The following is a 15,833-nucleotide window of genomic DNA, read 5'->3' as shown; positions in this document are numbered from 1 at the left end:
CTGCCCGGGGAGGGTGGGGAGGGCGGCGGTGGCTCAGGCCTTGTGCTGTTTGCTGGTCTTGAAGGACACCTGCAGCACGCGCTCGCCCAGGCGGTAGCCATTGAGGCTGGCGATGGCCATGGCCGCCTCGTCGTAGTTGGTCATGGTGACAAAGCCGAAGCCCTTACACTTGTTGGTGGTGAAGTCGCGGATGACCTTGACGTTGGTGACCGCCCCGAAGGGCCCAAACAGCTGCCACAGCACGCTCTCGTCCGCCTCCGGAGACAGGTTGTACACGAAGATGCACCAGCCAGCGCCCGTGGCACCCCCCGACAGGCCCACGCCCGCCAGGCCGCTCATGCCGTCGATGGCGATGGGCGAGAACCTGGCGATGAGCGACAGGGGACTACTTTGGGGGTCACGCGGGCTCTGCCCTGACCCCCGGCATGCCCCCGACCTGTGACCTCTGATACTGCCATGACGTCTGATGGTGCCTTGACCCTGGGACTCTGGTGAGCCTTGCATTGTCCTGACCCTGCTGTCACCTCCATCTGTAATCCCACCTTCAACCCCATCCCCCACTCTTCACCCTGACCTGTCCCTGCTCCTAACCTCTGATCCTGCCCTGAGCCCTGAACTAATCCTGACCCCATGACCTCTGGCCCTACTTGGTCCTTGGCTCTGTTGACCCTACTTCCCCACACCCCTAGCCACATCTTCCCACCCAACTCCTGCCCTGGCTCCCTCTCTGACCCCATCCTGACCCTGCCATGTTGTCCCCTCTGTCCTGCTGGCCACCCAGAAGGGCAGCGCCGGGAGCCCAGGGGTGATGTAGCCCCTTAAGCGCCTGCCTCCTGCTATTCGGGGCTAAGCACAACCATCACCCCCTTCGGAGCCTCCTGAGCCATAAGGAGGCCCCCTCCTCCCCGTCCCTCTCTGCCTGTTTCCTAGTTAAACTGTGTATTTGCTATCGGCTCCCTCTTCCCTAAAGGGTTTTGTTTTCTGTGGGGCCCCAGCCCAGAACAGGACCTAGTACACAGCGGGCAAGTGGCTCCACGCAACTGGGCGGGGCCGGAGCCTGAGCCATCCAATCGGAGCCTTTGGAACTAACTGCTCACTCCCTCGCCCAGGCCTCGCCCAGGCCATTCCTGCTGCCAGGAACTCGGCTTCCCCGCTATTGCCTCCGATGGCTCGGGCCCCTCTGGGTCCCCATCACCCGTCTGCCCACTCCACCTCCCTGATCACTGTGCATCTGTCTCCTTTCCCACTAGACTGAGATAATCAATAACAGTAACAATAATCTTCAGAGCAGCTACCTTTATTGAGCGCTCACTACGTGCCAAGCACTGTGCTCAATACCATTCCATCTCCGTGGGGACCAGCCGCCAGCCAGGGCCAGTCCTCAGCGTGCGCTCAGGACGCTCACAGGGTCAGGGATGTGGACAATGTCATGGGGCCCTGAGGACCCTCCCCGACCACAGGGCAGAGGGGCAGATGTGACCCTCAGCAAGGACCACCGGCAGTGGCAGGTGGAACTCGGGCTGGACGGGAGCCGGGGGCGTGGCAGCACTGCCCACCTTTCCCTGGGCTGCAGAGGCCCTGGGCCCAAATGCTATAGTAGCTCTTGAGGCATTTACCAGGCTCCACAGCCCCCAAGTCTAACGGGCGTGCTACTCCCCGACAGTGCAGACACGGCTAAGCTGGCAGTCCTGGGGGTGAGGTGGAGGTTCCATCGGGGCAAGGGTCCGAGGAGGGACAGCGAGGGGCTGGGGGCAGTGGGGTGGGGGCACTGTTACCTCTTGACTCCGTAGGCCATGTTGAGTAAGTTGTCCAGCCTGTGGAGCAGAAGGGGGGGGTCACGGTGGCCTCCAGGCGCGGCCCCGGCTGTGATGCAGGCCAGGCAGCCTGCCCTCCCCGCCCCCACCGCGCAGGCCAGCAGTGCCAGCCCTGCCCCCGCCGCCTGCCCGGCTGGACGCCGCCTGGCACGGACCGTGGTCGCTCTGGCACCGCCTCTCGCCTGCCCTGCCACATCCTCTCCCTCCCTCTCCCGCGGCTGCCACACCCTGTAGGGCTCAGGTCCCCAGACACGAAGGTTTGATCCCTTCACCACGAGGCGGGGCAGGGCCAGTGACCATGCCTCTCTGAGCCTCAGGGTCCCCATCCGTCGACTGGGACAAGACAGGCTGCATTCTCACGGGGCTGCAGTGCAGGATAAAGGCGTGTGCCTGGCACGCAGTACGCGCTCAGGAAATGTGCGTGAGGAAACGGAGGCAGACAGCGGGAGTCACATGCCAGGGGGCAGTTAGAGCTGGACCTGGCAGGTGGTTCTAACCTAACGCGGATAACGCCGCTCGGAGTGCCCCGTGCTCCCTGAGGCCCCGGCACCTGGGCCTGTGCTGGTGCCCCTCGCCCTGCAGGCCCGGGGTCTGGGGTGACGGGGCGCTCACCGGAAGCGCTGTGTCTGATGGTGCAGGGGGCCTGCGTAGCGCCGGGCCGATGACTGGTAAAGGTGCGTCAGCAGGGCCTGCCCCGTCTTCTGACTTGGGTTGTTGGCAAACTTGACCGTGATGGGCTCGGCTGCACCCAGTGGCTTCTGCCCATTCAGTCCTTTGATGGCCTCCTCGGCCTCAATCCTCTTGTCAAAGCGGATGAACCCCACACCCCGAGACACACCTGCCAGGGAGCCAGGGTGTCATGAGGACCCGGCCTCCTCCCACGCGATCCCCTCCTGCTCCCCTCATTCCCGCCCTGCCATTCCCCTTCCTCCGTTGTGGCCGCGCCTCGGTGCCTCCACCCAGCGCCCTCACCAGGTGCACCCTCCCTGGCGACCTGACCTGTGACCTGGTCCACCAGGATGCGGGAAGTGATGATTCGGCCGTATTGGGAGAAGAGCTGCTCCATTTCCTTTTGGCTCATGGTCTTGGGGAGCCCGCTGACGTACAGGTTGGCATCCCGAATGGATGCAGAGCTGGGCCTGGCATAGGACACCTGGGGAGGGTCAGGCGACAGGTGTGAGGGGAAGACCCGTTTCGCAGGAAGGGAGAGAGAGGCCACGTCAGAACCACCACGGAGTCGCAGAAATGCCTCATCTGTTCACTCAACAAATACCTCGTGAGGAGTCACGGTGGTTGTGGCCACCGGGGCTTGGGGGTGGGGGGAGGCCTGGCCATGGCCCTGTCTGCATGGTGATGGGGGGACTTGACACCTGAGGTCAAAGGAGCCACACACCTGGGGTCACGTCTCCCTAAAGACCTCAGGGACTCTCGCACCCCAGTTCACGCCCTGAGGCTGGACGTCAGTCAGCATCAACGCCTCCCACTCCTTTGGAAAGTGGGCTCTTGTGACCCCTTGTTTTCCCAACTGCCCAGGGCCCCTGAGTCGCTCAGGTCTTTAGCCACCAACTCAAACCTGACGACTCGCAAATGTCCGTCCTCAGCACAATTCTGGCCCCTCATCTCCACACCTGTGACACCTGCCTCCAGGCTCCCGACTTCCCCCAACTTGCCCCGACTCTAATGGCAGCTCTGTCCCGGGTGCTCAGGACCCCGCCTCAGCTGTCCTTGACGCCTCTCTGGCTTTTACACCCACATCTGATCCCCCATCCGTCCTGTTGGCTTTACTTCTCATGACCCAGAATCTGCATACTTCCTCCTACTTTATTTTTTTTTAATCCTCACCCGAGGACATGCTTTTTAAAAATTGATTTTAGAGTCTGGTTGACGTGACTTGGTGGTTGAGCGCTGACCTAGGAACCAAGAGGTCATGGCTCGATTCCGGTCAGGACTCATCCCCAGTAGGGGACGTGCGATCAATGATTCTCTCTCATCATCGATGTTTCTATTCTCTCTCTCCCTCTCCCTTCCTCTCTGAAATCAATAAAAATAGATTTTTTAAAAAACTGATTTGAGAGAGAGAGGAAGACACATCCATACGAGAGTGAAACATCGATTAGTTGCCTTTTGCATGCACCCCAACCGGGGATCAAACCCACCACTTTTTGGTGTATGGGACGACACTCCAATCAACTGAGCCACCCAGCAGGGCCTTCCTCCCACTTTCATCTCCCCACTTTGGACCGGAACCCACCATTGCTAACCCCAACCAGTACGTAGTTGTCTGCCCTGGTCCCCACTCCCAGCCTCACCTCTCACGGCTGTTCCCCACACAGCAGCCAGAGAGCACGGAGGACATCTGAGCCAGGTCACCTCACTCCTCTGCTCAGAACCACCCATGGTCCCCACGTTCTTCAGAGTTCAAGTCCCTCCCATGGTCCACAAGGCCATATACCACCTCACCGCCAGCCCTCATCTCCACCCACTTCCCCCTTGTGTTCCAGTCACACAGGCCTCATCCTGTTCCCCAAACACCAGGCATGGTCCTGCCTCGTGGCCTTTGCCTGGAACTCTCTTCCTTTTTCTTCTTCTCTAGGTCTCAGTTGAAGTATCTTCCTCATCCTCTTCCACCTGAATTGGGTTCTACCCACGTTACTTTCTCTCAGAGCACTTCTCTTAGCATTAGACACGTTCTAGTACAAACTCCTTGTGAGTCAGACACATTGGAGCACGGTCATTAGATTCGTGTCATCAATTGGTCCGGCCCAACAATGAAACTCTCTGCAGCTGTTTAAAAAATGGGGGACGTGGATATTGATTTCCCTGAAACAGTGGTGAGTATTGTGAAGTGGAGGAGAGAAAAAGTCCATTTATAGAGCAGCGAGGATTGTGTGACCCCATCTCATTGTGTGTTTATCAATGTCCTGGGAACGTGGACCGAAGGGCCCACCCCCCGTGCTAACAGGGTGACCCATAGCTGGCGGGGGCAGGGAGTGTCATGAGCTCCTCTCCCTTCATTTCTGCCGCTATCTATGTTTCTATTCCTTCTAAAATAACCTCTGGGAAGGTAGGAATCATTGTCAAGGGTCTGGTTTTTGTTTGGGGCTGTGAATTGTGAGGGCATGCTACTTCATTAGCTAATTTAAAAACTAACAAAATGAATGAACTGGGCTGGGGTGGGGCATTCTAATGAATTGTGCACACCTGGGGTTCTCCAGAAAAAACAAACAAACAATCATCCTGGCTAGTGTGGCTCAGTTGGTTGGGTGTCATCCCATCCACCTAAAGGTTGCAGGCTCGATCCCCAGTTGGGGGCGTGCAGGAGGCAGCTGATCAATGTTCCACTCTTGCATCACCGTTTCTCTCTCTCTCCCTTCTACTCTCTCTAAAAAAAGGCAGTCAATCAATCAAAAATCTTAAAAAAAAGGAAACACATCCGCTGCTATTATTTCTGTAATGATAATTAAAAATCACGCTATGAATTTTACAATGTTTACTCCCCCCACCACAGATCTGTGAACTTTGAGGGGTGAGGACAGGTTGAGGACTTGTTGATGGGTTGAAGTTGGGGGCGACCAGAAGAGGGGTCTGAGCTCCTGGTTAGGTGTCTGTGGTTTGGCGGCATCTGAGGAACAGAGTAGGTCCTTCCATCATGTGAGCTAACCTGCGCCCCCTCCCCTCCCCTCCCCTCCCCCACTCACTAGGATGGTGCCTGGCACACAGTGGGTGGCTAGAATTATTTTGGGCAGAATCTGCTGGAACACATAGGGCTGACCATACAACACAGCCATTCTGGCAGACAGACAGACAGAAACACACCACACACGGCCAGTGTGCTAGCCAGTGCACAGGCAGGAGGGTAACACAAGGCCTCGGCCACCTCGTGGCAACGCTGGGGATCTTGGATAAGGATAGTAAGAGTTGCACACGCTGTCATACACCGCGCACGCCTACAACATCACACATGTTCCACCCCGAGTGGGGCACAGGTAGACATAACCACACTTTACTGTGACATACAAACACTCCATCACAGCCAGACACACCCAGGAGGCCCCACCAGGTCACAGCCGGAGTCACAGTGCGTGACAAAGTGCCTGTCAAATAGAAAACGTCCCACAGACGCAGTAACACACCCGAAGTCTGTAATAGCTGGGCCTCTGTGACAACAGCCACTCACATGGCCACGGTGTCCAACAAACACCGTCTCACAGAGGGTCACACACACAGGGTCTTACAGCTCATTCCTAGAGCCCCCCCTCATGCTTGGGGGCTTCGGGGTTCAGATGGCCAAGAGAGAGCCATTAGGTCACGACCTTGCCCCACCCCAGGGAGAGGAAGATTCCCACACCTCTGTTCCTATGGCGAACTGGGGGCCAGATGGGTGCCCCACGGGCCCACCTTCCCCCAGGGTTCAGGAGCAGATTTGTGGGGTGGAGCCCAGACACTCCAGGCAACGTAGAGAGAGGGGTTTCCATGGCAACCCCGCCCCCCCCAGGGAACTTGGGCTCCCAGGGTCCCAGCTGCAGCTGCTGAGAGGGGAGGTCGTGGGGGGAGGGGCATTGCACAAAGGTGGGGGAGTGGCCCACCCCTAATCCCGCCCTCCCAGACCCTAATTAGGCTCCAGATGGCAGATGGATCCCCACCCTCCCCCCATTTCCCCCGAACAAAGGCAGGGAGGGGGCTGCCCACTGGACCCCTGTCACTCTCTCCTAGTACCAGTTGGAGGGTACCTCCGTGAACCTCCACAGAATGTGGGGGCTAATATTCTCCCCATTGACACGTGCGGAAACTGAGGTTCAGAGAGGCAAAGGCATTGGCCCCCGGGCTGGCTAACCAGAGGCCTTGGGGGGAGATTTAAACCCGTGCGGGGTGAGCGGGGGAGAAGGATGGATGGCAGTGCAGGGTGCTCCTGGTGATAAGGGGACATGGGGGCAGTCGGGATGGGCACTAACGGGACAGGGAGACAGGCGGCAAGGGGAACAAGGGCACCCACCTTGATGGTCTTTGTCTGTAGTTTGAGGCCGTTGAGGGTGTTGATGGCTTTGTCTGCGTCGTTGGGGTCAGAGTAGTTCACAAACCCGTAGCCGAGGCTCTGCCCTGTGTGCAGGACCAGGTCGATGACCTACCTCCCTGGACCTGCCAGGATCCTCCCTGGCCCAGGTGTGAGAGGCTGACCACCCGCTTCTCGTCCACCTGCCCTTCTCGTCCCCAAGACACCCCACCTGAGGCCGCACCTTGCTTCTAATCACACCTCAGAAACCTCCAGAGTACCACCTGGCCCCATCACACCTGTCCTCGCGGCTACCACCTCCCCTGTCCACCTCCCCACCTGCCAGAAGCCACACCTGTGATCTTGTCCCGAACCAACTTGCAGGACTCAATGTCACCAATGCTGCCGAAGAGACTCTTGAACTCATCCTGGGTCATGTTCTGGGGCAGGTAGTTGACGATGAGGTTGGTTTTGCTGTCGTCAGTGGCTCCGTTTGTACCAAGGAGTGGCCCATTGGGCAGGGCCGGGCCGGCCGGGCCCCCTGCCACCTGAGACTCCATGGCCCCGAGTATCTGCTGGAGACAACAGGCCACACCCACTCACGGCACAGTCCCCAGGAGACCAGGGGAGTGAGGAGGGGGTCGGTGGTGACGGATCACTCATGTCTGCCATGGGCTTGAACATGGGGAGAGGACGTCACATTATTCCAATAACCCCTTCCACTCCCTGAGCACTGAGCAAAGCACTTAACATATGATTTTACTGTGAAAAAATCTCATATATAAATGCCATATATGGCTTTGTATATGTTTCCCTGTTTGTCTAAAACCAACCTGTTTTTTCATAATAATATAATGAACACTTTTTTAAAAATCCTCACCCGAGGATATTTTTCCATTGATTTTTTTTCTTTATTGATTAAGGTATTACATATGTGTCCTTATCGCCCCATTACCACCACCCCCCATCCATTGATTTTTAGAGAGAGTGGAAGAGAGAGGGAAAGACAGAGCGAAATATCAATATGAGAGAAACACATTGATTGGTTGCCTCCTGCATGCGCCCTGAGCAGGGCCTGGGCTGGGGAGGAGCCTGCAACCGAGGTACATGGCCTTGACCAGAATCAAACCCTGGACCCTTCGGTCTGCAGGCCAATGCTCTATCCACTGAGCCAAACCAGCTAGGGCTATAATGACCACATTTGTCTTCAGAATAAGAAATATAACATTTTTGTTAGCTTTGCAGCCCTTTCTCATAAGTTCCTCCCGGCCCATGTACTTTCCTTCTCCCACCAAAGGTAATTCCTATCCCAAATGTGTTGACATTTTGTGCATGAATTTCCCACTAGGCATTTACACCCACAGTTTTTCCTATTTTTTAAAAAGCTTTAAAAATATTTGTTTTATTAATTTTAAAGAGAGGATGGAAGAGGGAGAGAGGGAGAGGAATGGAGAGAGAGCATCGACGTGAGAGACAAACATTAATCCAATGCCTCCTGCGTCATGCATCCTGACCAACAATGGAACCAGGGACCCTTCGGTGCACTGGATGACACTGAGCCACACCAGCCAGGGCACCCCCAGTTTTTCCACTAAGCTTTAGATTTCAGAGAGGAAGAGAGAGGGAGAGAGAAAGATAGGAACATTAATGAGGGAATCATTGATTGGCTGTCTCCTGCAGGTCCCCCTATTGGAGATGGAGCCTGCAACCCGGACATGTGCCCTGACTGGGAATCCGTGACCTCCTAGTTCTGTGGTCTGCAAACTGCGGCTCGAGAGCCACATGCGGCTCTTTGACCCCTTGAGTGTGACTCTTCCACAAAATACCACAGCCTGGGCGAGTCTATTTTGAAGTGGCATTAGAAGAAGTTTAAGTTTAAAAAATTCGGCTCTCAAAAGAAATGTCAGTCGTTGTACTGTTGATATTTGGCTCTGACTAATGAGTTTGCCGACCACTGTCCTAGTTCATAGGTCGATGCTCAAACACTGAGCCATGCCAGCTGGGATAAACTTTTTTAAAAAAAGTATAAACATAACACCTGCAAACAATGACAGTTTATCTCCAATCTCTATCTGTTATTTATTTTTCTTGTCTTAGTGCAGGGGTTACAATGTGATATCTTCTTTGTTTCTGATTTTAAAGGAAATGTTTTAAACATTGCACAGCTAAATATGACCTTTCTGTAGGTTTTTTTGTAAATGGCCTTTATCAGGTTAAGAATGTTTAATTTAAAAAAGAAATGTTTAATTTTTTTCCTACTATCCAAACAATATATGTTTTTAAATATAATGGATGTTAAATTTTATTGAATGTTCTTTTCCTACATCTATTTTTTAAATTGAGATATAACTGACATATAACATTATATTAGTTTCAGGCATACAACATAATGACTTAATATTTGTATATATTGAAAAATGATCACCACAATAAGTCCAGTTAACATCCATCACCATCCATAGCTACAAATTTTTTTTGTGTGATGAGAACTTTTAATACCTACTCTCTTAACAACTTTAAAATATATTCTACATCTATTTTATATCTAAGGCCCACATCGAGAACTTTAAAGCCACATCTGGGCACAGAAGGAAGAGTGCTGGGTTGACTGGTATTGTCTGTGACGGGCGTGGGGAGGTAAAGCAGCCAGCATTTCCGTACGTCTTCTCTTACAGCGTGCTGGGTAAATAGGATGTCCTCCCCGGAAAACTCAGGTAGGATAGTAGGGTCTTTCTAGATGGAATTTAAAAAGATTTGAAGCCACATCCAGTTTCAGCAAGGAAGACTATTGTGATTGATTAGCAATGTCTGCTGTGGCCATAGAATTAGAAACAGTCCATAGGTACATATCATCTCAGTCATCCCTGACTCAAAATACAATACTGTAATTGTTCCCAGATGGCATTCCCTCTATGCCAGGCAAAGAGCACAGCCCTCTACAGGCAGTTTTTCTTTTCTTATTCACAAGTGCCCTAAAAAAGAGGAGGATTTCATTCCCTCTGCTTAACATGCTATGGATTAAACGCTGTGCTTCCCCCTCCCCACCCCCCCATTCATATGTTGAAACGGTAACCCCCAAGGTGATATTTAGAGGTGGGGCCTTTGAGAGGTAATTAGGTCATGAAGATGGAGCCCTCGTGAACGGGATTTGTTTGTTACACAAAGGGACAGGAGAGAGATGACTTCTCTCTACACCGTGTGAGGACACAGCAAGACAGTTGTCTGCAAACCAGCAGGCACCTTGAAACTGGACTACCCAGCCTCCAGAACTAGGAGGAATAAATGTTTGTTGTTTAAGCCACACAGTTTATGACATGTTTCTATAGCGATCTGAGCTAAGACAACAGATAAAGAAAGTGAGCGTCACTCTAGCTGGTTTGGCTCAGTGGATAGAGCGTCGGTCTGCGGACTCAAGGGTCCCGGGTCGATTCCGGTCAAGGGCATATGCCCAGGTTGCGGGCTCGATCCCCAGTAGGGTGTGTGTGTGTGTGTGTGTGTGTGTGTGTGTGTGTGTGTGTGCAGGAAGCAGCCAATCAATGATTCCCTCTCATCATTGATGTTTCTATCTCTCTCTTCCTCTCTCTTCCTCTCTGAAATCAATAAAAATATATTTTTAAAGAAAGAAAGAAAGAAAGTGAGCATCAGTGATGTTTGGGAAATGACCAAAGACCACGCAGCCTGTACGTGATGGAGCAGGGGTTTTTGCACATGAGCTTTTCTGATCCAGAGTCTGTGTTTCCAAATTCCACTGCCAGCCCAGCACTGGCTCTAACGTTTCCCAGCTGCTTCCTCAGGTATGCCACTTACTGCTTCTGGGCCTCTGCTCCACTTGGCCCAAAACTTCAAATTACCGTCCCTGGGGCTGGGGAAAGGATCTAAAGCTACTTGTGAGTGTGGCTGGAAAGCATTCTGGGGTCAGTTAGCCATGTCTGCCATCCATGCCTCACGATCCTGCTATTAATAATCGTCCTGCTCCATTGAGCATCTACCATGTGTTAAGCACTGTGTGATGTGCTTCAAGGCATTACTTCACTTATTTCTCGCAACCATTCTTTCCCTTTATTGATTTTTAGAGAGAGAGGAAGGCAGAGGGATAGAGACAGAAACATCGATCCCATGATACCGACAATTAGAAGGTGAAAGCCTGGGACAGGGTGTGGGGATGAGCTGGAAGGTGTTAATGCGGGGGGAGGGGGAGATGTATGTAATATGTTCAACAATAAAGATTTTAAAAAAAGATAAAGAAACATCGATTGGCTGCCTCCTGCACACCCCCTACTGGGGATCCGGCCTGCAACCCCCGGCATGTGCCCCTGACCTGGAATCAAACCAGTGACCTCCTGGTTAATGGGTCGACGCTCAACCGCTGAGCCAGGCTCTCTCAACAATTTTAAAAGACAGCAACACATTCTCCTTTTTACAAGCGAGGAAGCTGAGCTCAGAGGTGTTGAGTGATATAAATGGGGGACTCCATTTCAAACTTCCTTGTGTCAGACTTCAGAGAGGAATGGAGAGCAAGAGAGATAGAAACATCAATGATGAGAGAGAGTCATAGATCAGCTGCCTCCTGCACGTCCCTCACTGGGGATTGAGCCGGCAACCCAGGCACATGCCCTGACCCGGAATCAAACCGTAACCTCCTGGTTCATAGGTCGACGCTCAACCACTGGGCCACGCCAGCCAGGCTTCAGAGCTGTTTTTAATGATTGTGGCCAATCCAGTGGGGCGGCTCTGCCACCTGGGAGCTGTGTGTCCTCAGGGATCATCTTAGCTCTTCTTTGGGCCCCTCCTTCCTTTCCATGGATTCTTATGATTACTGGTAAGAGGGTGGCACAGCCAAAACCGGTTTGGCTCAGTGGATAGAGCGTCGATCTGCGGACTGAAAGGTCCCAGGTTCTATTCCGGTCAAGGGCATGTATACCCCGGTGGGGGGTGTGCAGGAGGCAGCTAGTTGATGTTTCTCTCTCATCGATGTTTCTAGCTCTCTATCCCTCTCCCTTTCTCTCTGTAAAAAACCAATAAAATATATTAAAAAAAAAAAGAGGGTGGCACAGAGGACCAAGCCCCCTGCAACTCCAGTGGGCTGAGATCGGCTGCCTGGGGCTGGCTGCTTGGAGCATTATTCTGAAGCCACATCCGGGCTGAACAGGAGCACACACTGGGGTGATTAGCAAGGTCTGCCATAGGCACCTGCAGTAAAGCAGTAACGCACACTCCATGGACCGCGTCCCATCTCCTAACATTAACACGTCACAAATAACACGCCATGTACTGAGTGCCTGTTATGTGCCAGACAAATTCTTTGTGAGAATACCCACGCCATTCTCCCAGTGCTGAATGTTAGGGGACTCTTTCTCCTTTTAACAGATGAGGAAACCGTGTCAACGAAGGGATAGGATTGGTATGAGGTTGGACAGCAGGCAAATGATGGAATTCAAATCCAGGGTTTGAACTCCAGAGCCCACTTTCCTAATGAAAAGGCCAATAATAGTAAAAATAATAACAGTAAAGTGAAGCTGAGCACCCACTCTATGCCACGCCCCGGGCATCATTACATATAAATTCACTGTGGAGGCTGAGTTTACTACTCATTCAATTCAACAAATATTTCCTGGGTGCCACCATGTGCCAGCTGCTGGCTTCCCCTCCTCACGGTGTGTCCTCTGACACTCACATTGCCTCTCTGGACCTCTGTCCCTCCACTAAAGGAACAGAAGTCCCCGTGTCTGGAGATAAGATTCTGAATTCCTGCCCAGGCTCAGTGAGGCAGGGTTCTGCAATCAGTTGGTAGTGTCTACGGGAGCCAGAGGAGCATTCGGCAGTACATGGCCCTGTTTCAGGACATCCCAGGTTCCAGCTTTGGAACCCCTACTATGCGCCTGGCACAGAACAACTGCAAAGTTTTCACTGACTTCCCAACCACACAGAACGCAGGAGATATTGTCTCTGCTTCTCCAGATGGAGAAACAAGGGACAGAGGGACCTATACTTGCCCTGGGTGACTGGGGGAGGTGGTGGTGATAGTCAGGTTTGACTCCTAATCTGATAACCCCAAAGCCTACTGGGTTACAGATTCCCCCCACCCCAAATGCTGTACTCAACGTGGAGGGGATTTAGAGGTGATTGGGGCCCTGGCCTGTGTGGCTCAGTTGGTTGGAGTGTCGTCCTGTACTCCAAAAGGAGGCGGGTTTGACGCCTGGTCAGGGAACATACCCAGGTTGCAGGTTCGATCCCCCTAGTCAGGGTGCATGCAGGAGGCAAACAATCAATGTTTCTCTCTCACATTGATATCACTCCCTCCCTCACTCACTCTAAAATCAATTTATTTATTTATATTTTTTTTCTAAAATCAATTTTAAAAATAGGTGATTGGGGGATTTCTACTCTGGATCTTGAGCCTCAGCCTGTGAATCTCACATCTCCCTCCCTCTGTGCCCGGGCTTAGTGGGATCAGTGTCACCTGCGTTTCCTCCATGGCTGAGCCGGCTAAGCCGCTAATGGGGATCAGATTGGTGGAGGTCACACCCACCCTGCTCCAGTCCGCAGCAAATGTATGGCCTGATATGACATGGGAATCACAGGGACCTCGGAGCACTGTTCCAGGTCGGGAGGCGGGAGGGGGAATTAAAAGAGGGAGGGGGGCCTTGGATGGAGAGGCAGATGCCCACTGGGAGCAATGGAACCTTCCTCTCTCCAGCTCTTCCTCTGGGGATCTCTTCCTCTTTTTCTCTCTCCTTTCCCCTCCTCTGTTCACCTCTCCTCTCTGAACCACTCTGTCTCCCCATCCCTCTCTCTCAATCTTTCTTCAACTCTTTTGCACCATTGCACATATATCTGACATACATATTATGCAGTGAACACACCTGCGGTCAATTGCTGTGTAGACTCTCCAGTGTCTGACCCCCTTGGCCCCAGCTGCACCCCTGGGCCTCAGTCACAGTAACAGATGCTTGGATACCGGTGACAATAGGGCATTGAGTGGCTATGCATGGTGAGGCTGAGCCACCACGTGGTGCTAACTGAGCCTCCCACTTCTGGGCCTTTCTCCCTCCATGCAGGGCCCTCACTGTCCTGCCAGCCTGTCCCTATGGTGGGTCTCGGTCTGAGTGCCCTCTATTGGAGTAAACAAGCCTCCAAGGCCCTCCTGTGACCTCTGACCACACCCTCTCCTCTTTGTGCATCAGTTTCCCTTTTTCAAAAGAGGGGACAGATCAGAGGAGAATGGATGGATGTAGGGGTTCTGAGGGTCCTCAGGAAGCCACATTCACTTTCCTGAACTTGGGTGAGCAGTGTGAGGCCCAGAGAGGGGAAGGACTTGGCTTGAGGTCACACAGCAGGAAAGTGTGGCCTCTCCAGCCTTATTTCTCAGAGCCAGGTGGGCGGGCCCCAGGGTCCAGGGGGGAGTGCTGAGCATCCCCCCCACCCACTGTGCTGGCCAGGACTGAAAGAGGCCCAGGCGCGCACACACACACACACACACACACACACACACACACACACACACTCCCATATACACAGCACACACACACAACCGAGAGGCTGGAAGGGCGGAAGAAGGCCAGGGCGCTGGGACCAGACAAAGGACGCGCGGCAGCACGGGGAGCTGAGTGGCTCCACGGGGCGGAGGTGGAGTCGGGGTTGGGCTAGAACTGGCCAGCCCCGCCTCCGGGAGACGCCTGGGAAGCCTACAGGAAATCCGAGGGCTCGGGCGAGGCCGGTCCCCCGGGCACTGGGGGCGGGGCATAAATGGGCGGGGCGGGGGCGTGGTCAGGTCGGGTGTGGTCGGGCGTGGTCCGCGCTGGGGAGCTGACCAGCTCCGTGGCTGCTGAAAAACACCGGGAGCCGGGCGAGTGGAGCGGGCGGGCAGGCGCGCTCAAGGTCACCCCGCGGCCCTGAGCCCTGGCGGGTTGCGGCGCCTGGCCCTAGTCTAGGGGGCCTGCCTAAGTCCCTTACCCCATTCCGCGGTATACCAGGACCCAACAGCCGGGATGGCCCCCCCCCCCCCCCGCCGTGGGCCCTGCAATCCCCTCCCCCTCCCACAGCCTGAAGCGCCCGCGCGATGCTATGGCCCGCGAAGAAACGCCGAGAAACAAAGAGACGCGGCGGCGGCGGTGGCGGGCCCGCGGGGCCTCCGGGCGCGCCCCCTCCTCTCCCCTCCCCGCTTGCCGCAAGGTCGACGGGCTCGAGGACGAGATGCCCGGATCCCGGGCGCGGCCGAGGCCTGGGGCGCGCGATCCGACGCCACCGGCTCCCGGGGCTCTCGGGGCTGCCTTGACGCCGTGTCCTGGCCCAGCACCCGTGATTGGGGCCCTGCGTTTGCCTGGGCGGCCTGCGGGGTCCAGGCCTGGATGGAGGAGGTATCCTCCACCGCGGCGGCCCCTCCCCCATTCGGCATGCTGGAGGGGGGTAATCCCGCCCCCAGGGCGTCGGAGGATGCCCCGAATCGCAGCCTGGCTCCCCGAGGCCTCTCGGGGAGCGCCTTCAGCACTCTGGGCGCGGCGCTGCCCACTCTCAGGCTCCGAGGCTCGGTCCTACCCGCCCCCCCCAACTGGGCCTAGCTGGGCCTGGTCCTACCCCCCCACACACAACCTCCATCTCCGCGGAGCCCGAGCCTAGCCCCTTCCCGATGAGGTTCCCTCTCGGCGACAGAGGATACCTACAGTGACCATTCTTGTGTGCCCGGCGGGCGCGGTCCGTGCTGGGGGCGGCTCCGGGGGGTCGCGCACTCGTTGTGGGGCGCTCGGTGCTCACGCCGGGGTTCTACCCGGGCGGCCTCAGGCGCGGCCGCTGCAGAGGTGTCGGTGAAGGCGGCGGCTCCCTCGAGGCCGGAGACGGGCCCGAGCCCGGGGGCGCGCGCGCGGATAACCGAGCCCGGAGTGGTCGGCGGGCGGCAGAGGATGAAAAGAGGGAGCGGGCGCGGGACTGAGAAGGTCCCCTGCACAGCCCCGCGGGGCCCGGGGAGTTTGCGCTTTCCAACAGAGATCGCGGCGCTCTGCCTTTCGCCGCTGCCCCTCAGCCGGGCCAGTCGG

At 55.1% G+C, this 15,833-nt stretch overlaps 1 protein-coding gene across 1 annotated transcript; it reads right to left on the bottom strand.

The window, feature by feature from the left end:
- Positions 1-33: 33 nt before the first annotated feature.
- Positions 34-15,199, bottom strand: ELAVL3 (ELAV like RNA binding protein 3). Its single transcript, XM_054718349.1, has 7 exons — positions 14,987-15,199; positions 7,160-7,376; positions 6,808-6,911; positions 2,814-2,967; positions 2,427-2,652; positions 1,776-1,814; positions 34-364 (listed from the first exon to the last, which is right to left on the bottom strand). Exons 1-7 carry the CDS (start codon positions 15,197-15,199, stop codon positions 34-36), a joined length of 1,284 nt encoding a protein of 427 aa, XP_054574324.1.
- Between the last annotated feature and the right edge of the window lie 634 nt (positions 15,200-15,833).

This window comes from Eptesicus fuscus, chromosome 6 (assembly GCF_027574615.1).
Source record: "Eptesicus fuscus isolate TK198812 chromosome 6, DD_ASM_mEF_20220401, whole genome shotgun sequence".
Classification (NCBI taxonomy): domain Eukaryota; kingdom Metazoa; phylum Chordata; class Mammalia; order Chiroptera; family Vespertilionidae; genus Eptesicus; species Eptesicus fuscus.
This window is presented reverse-complemented; position numbering and strand designations above follow the sequence as displayed.

Excerpts from the sequence above, each read along its gene's own strand:
- ELAVL3 (XM_054718349.1), bottom strand. The coding sequence starts at position 15,199 with ATGCCGAATGGGGGAGGGGCCGCCGCGGTGGAGGATACCTCCTCCATC. Across the intron at positions 2,653-2,813 it reads CCTGGTGGACCAGGTCACAG|GTGTGTCTCGGGGTGTGGGG; the intron begins GTCAGGTCGCCA and ends GCTCCCTGGCAG. Across the intron at positions 365-1,775 it reads ATGGCCTACGGAGTCAAGAG|GTTCTCGCCCATCGCCATCG; the intron begins GTAACAGTGCCC and ends GCTCATCGCCAG.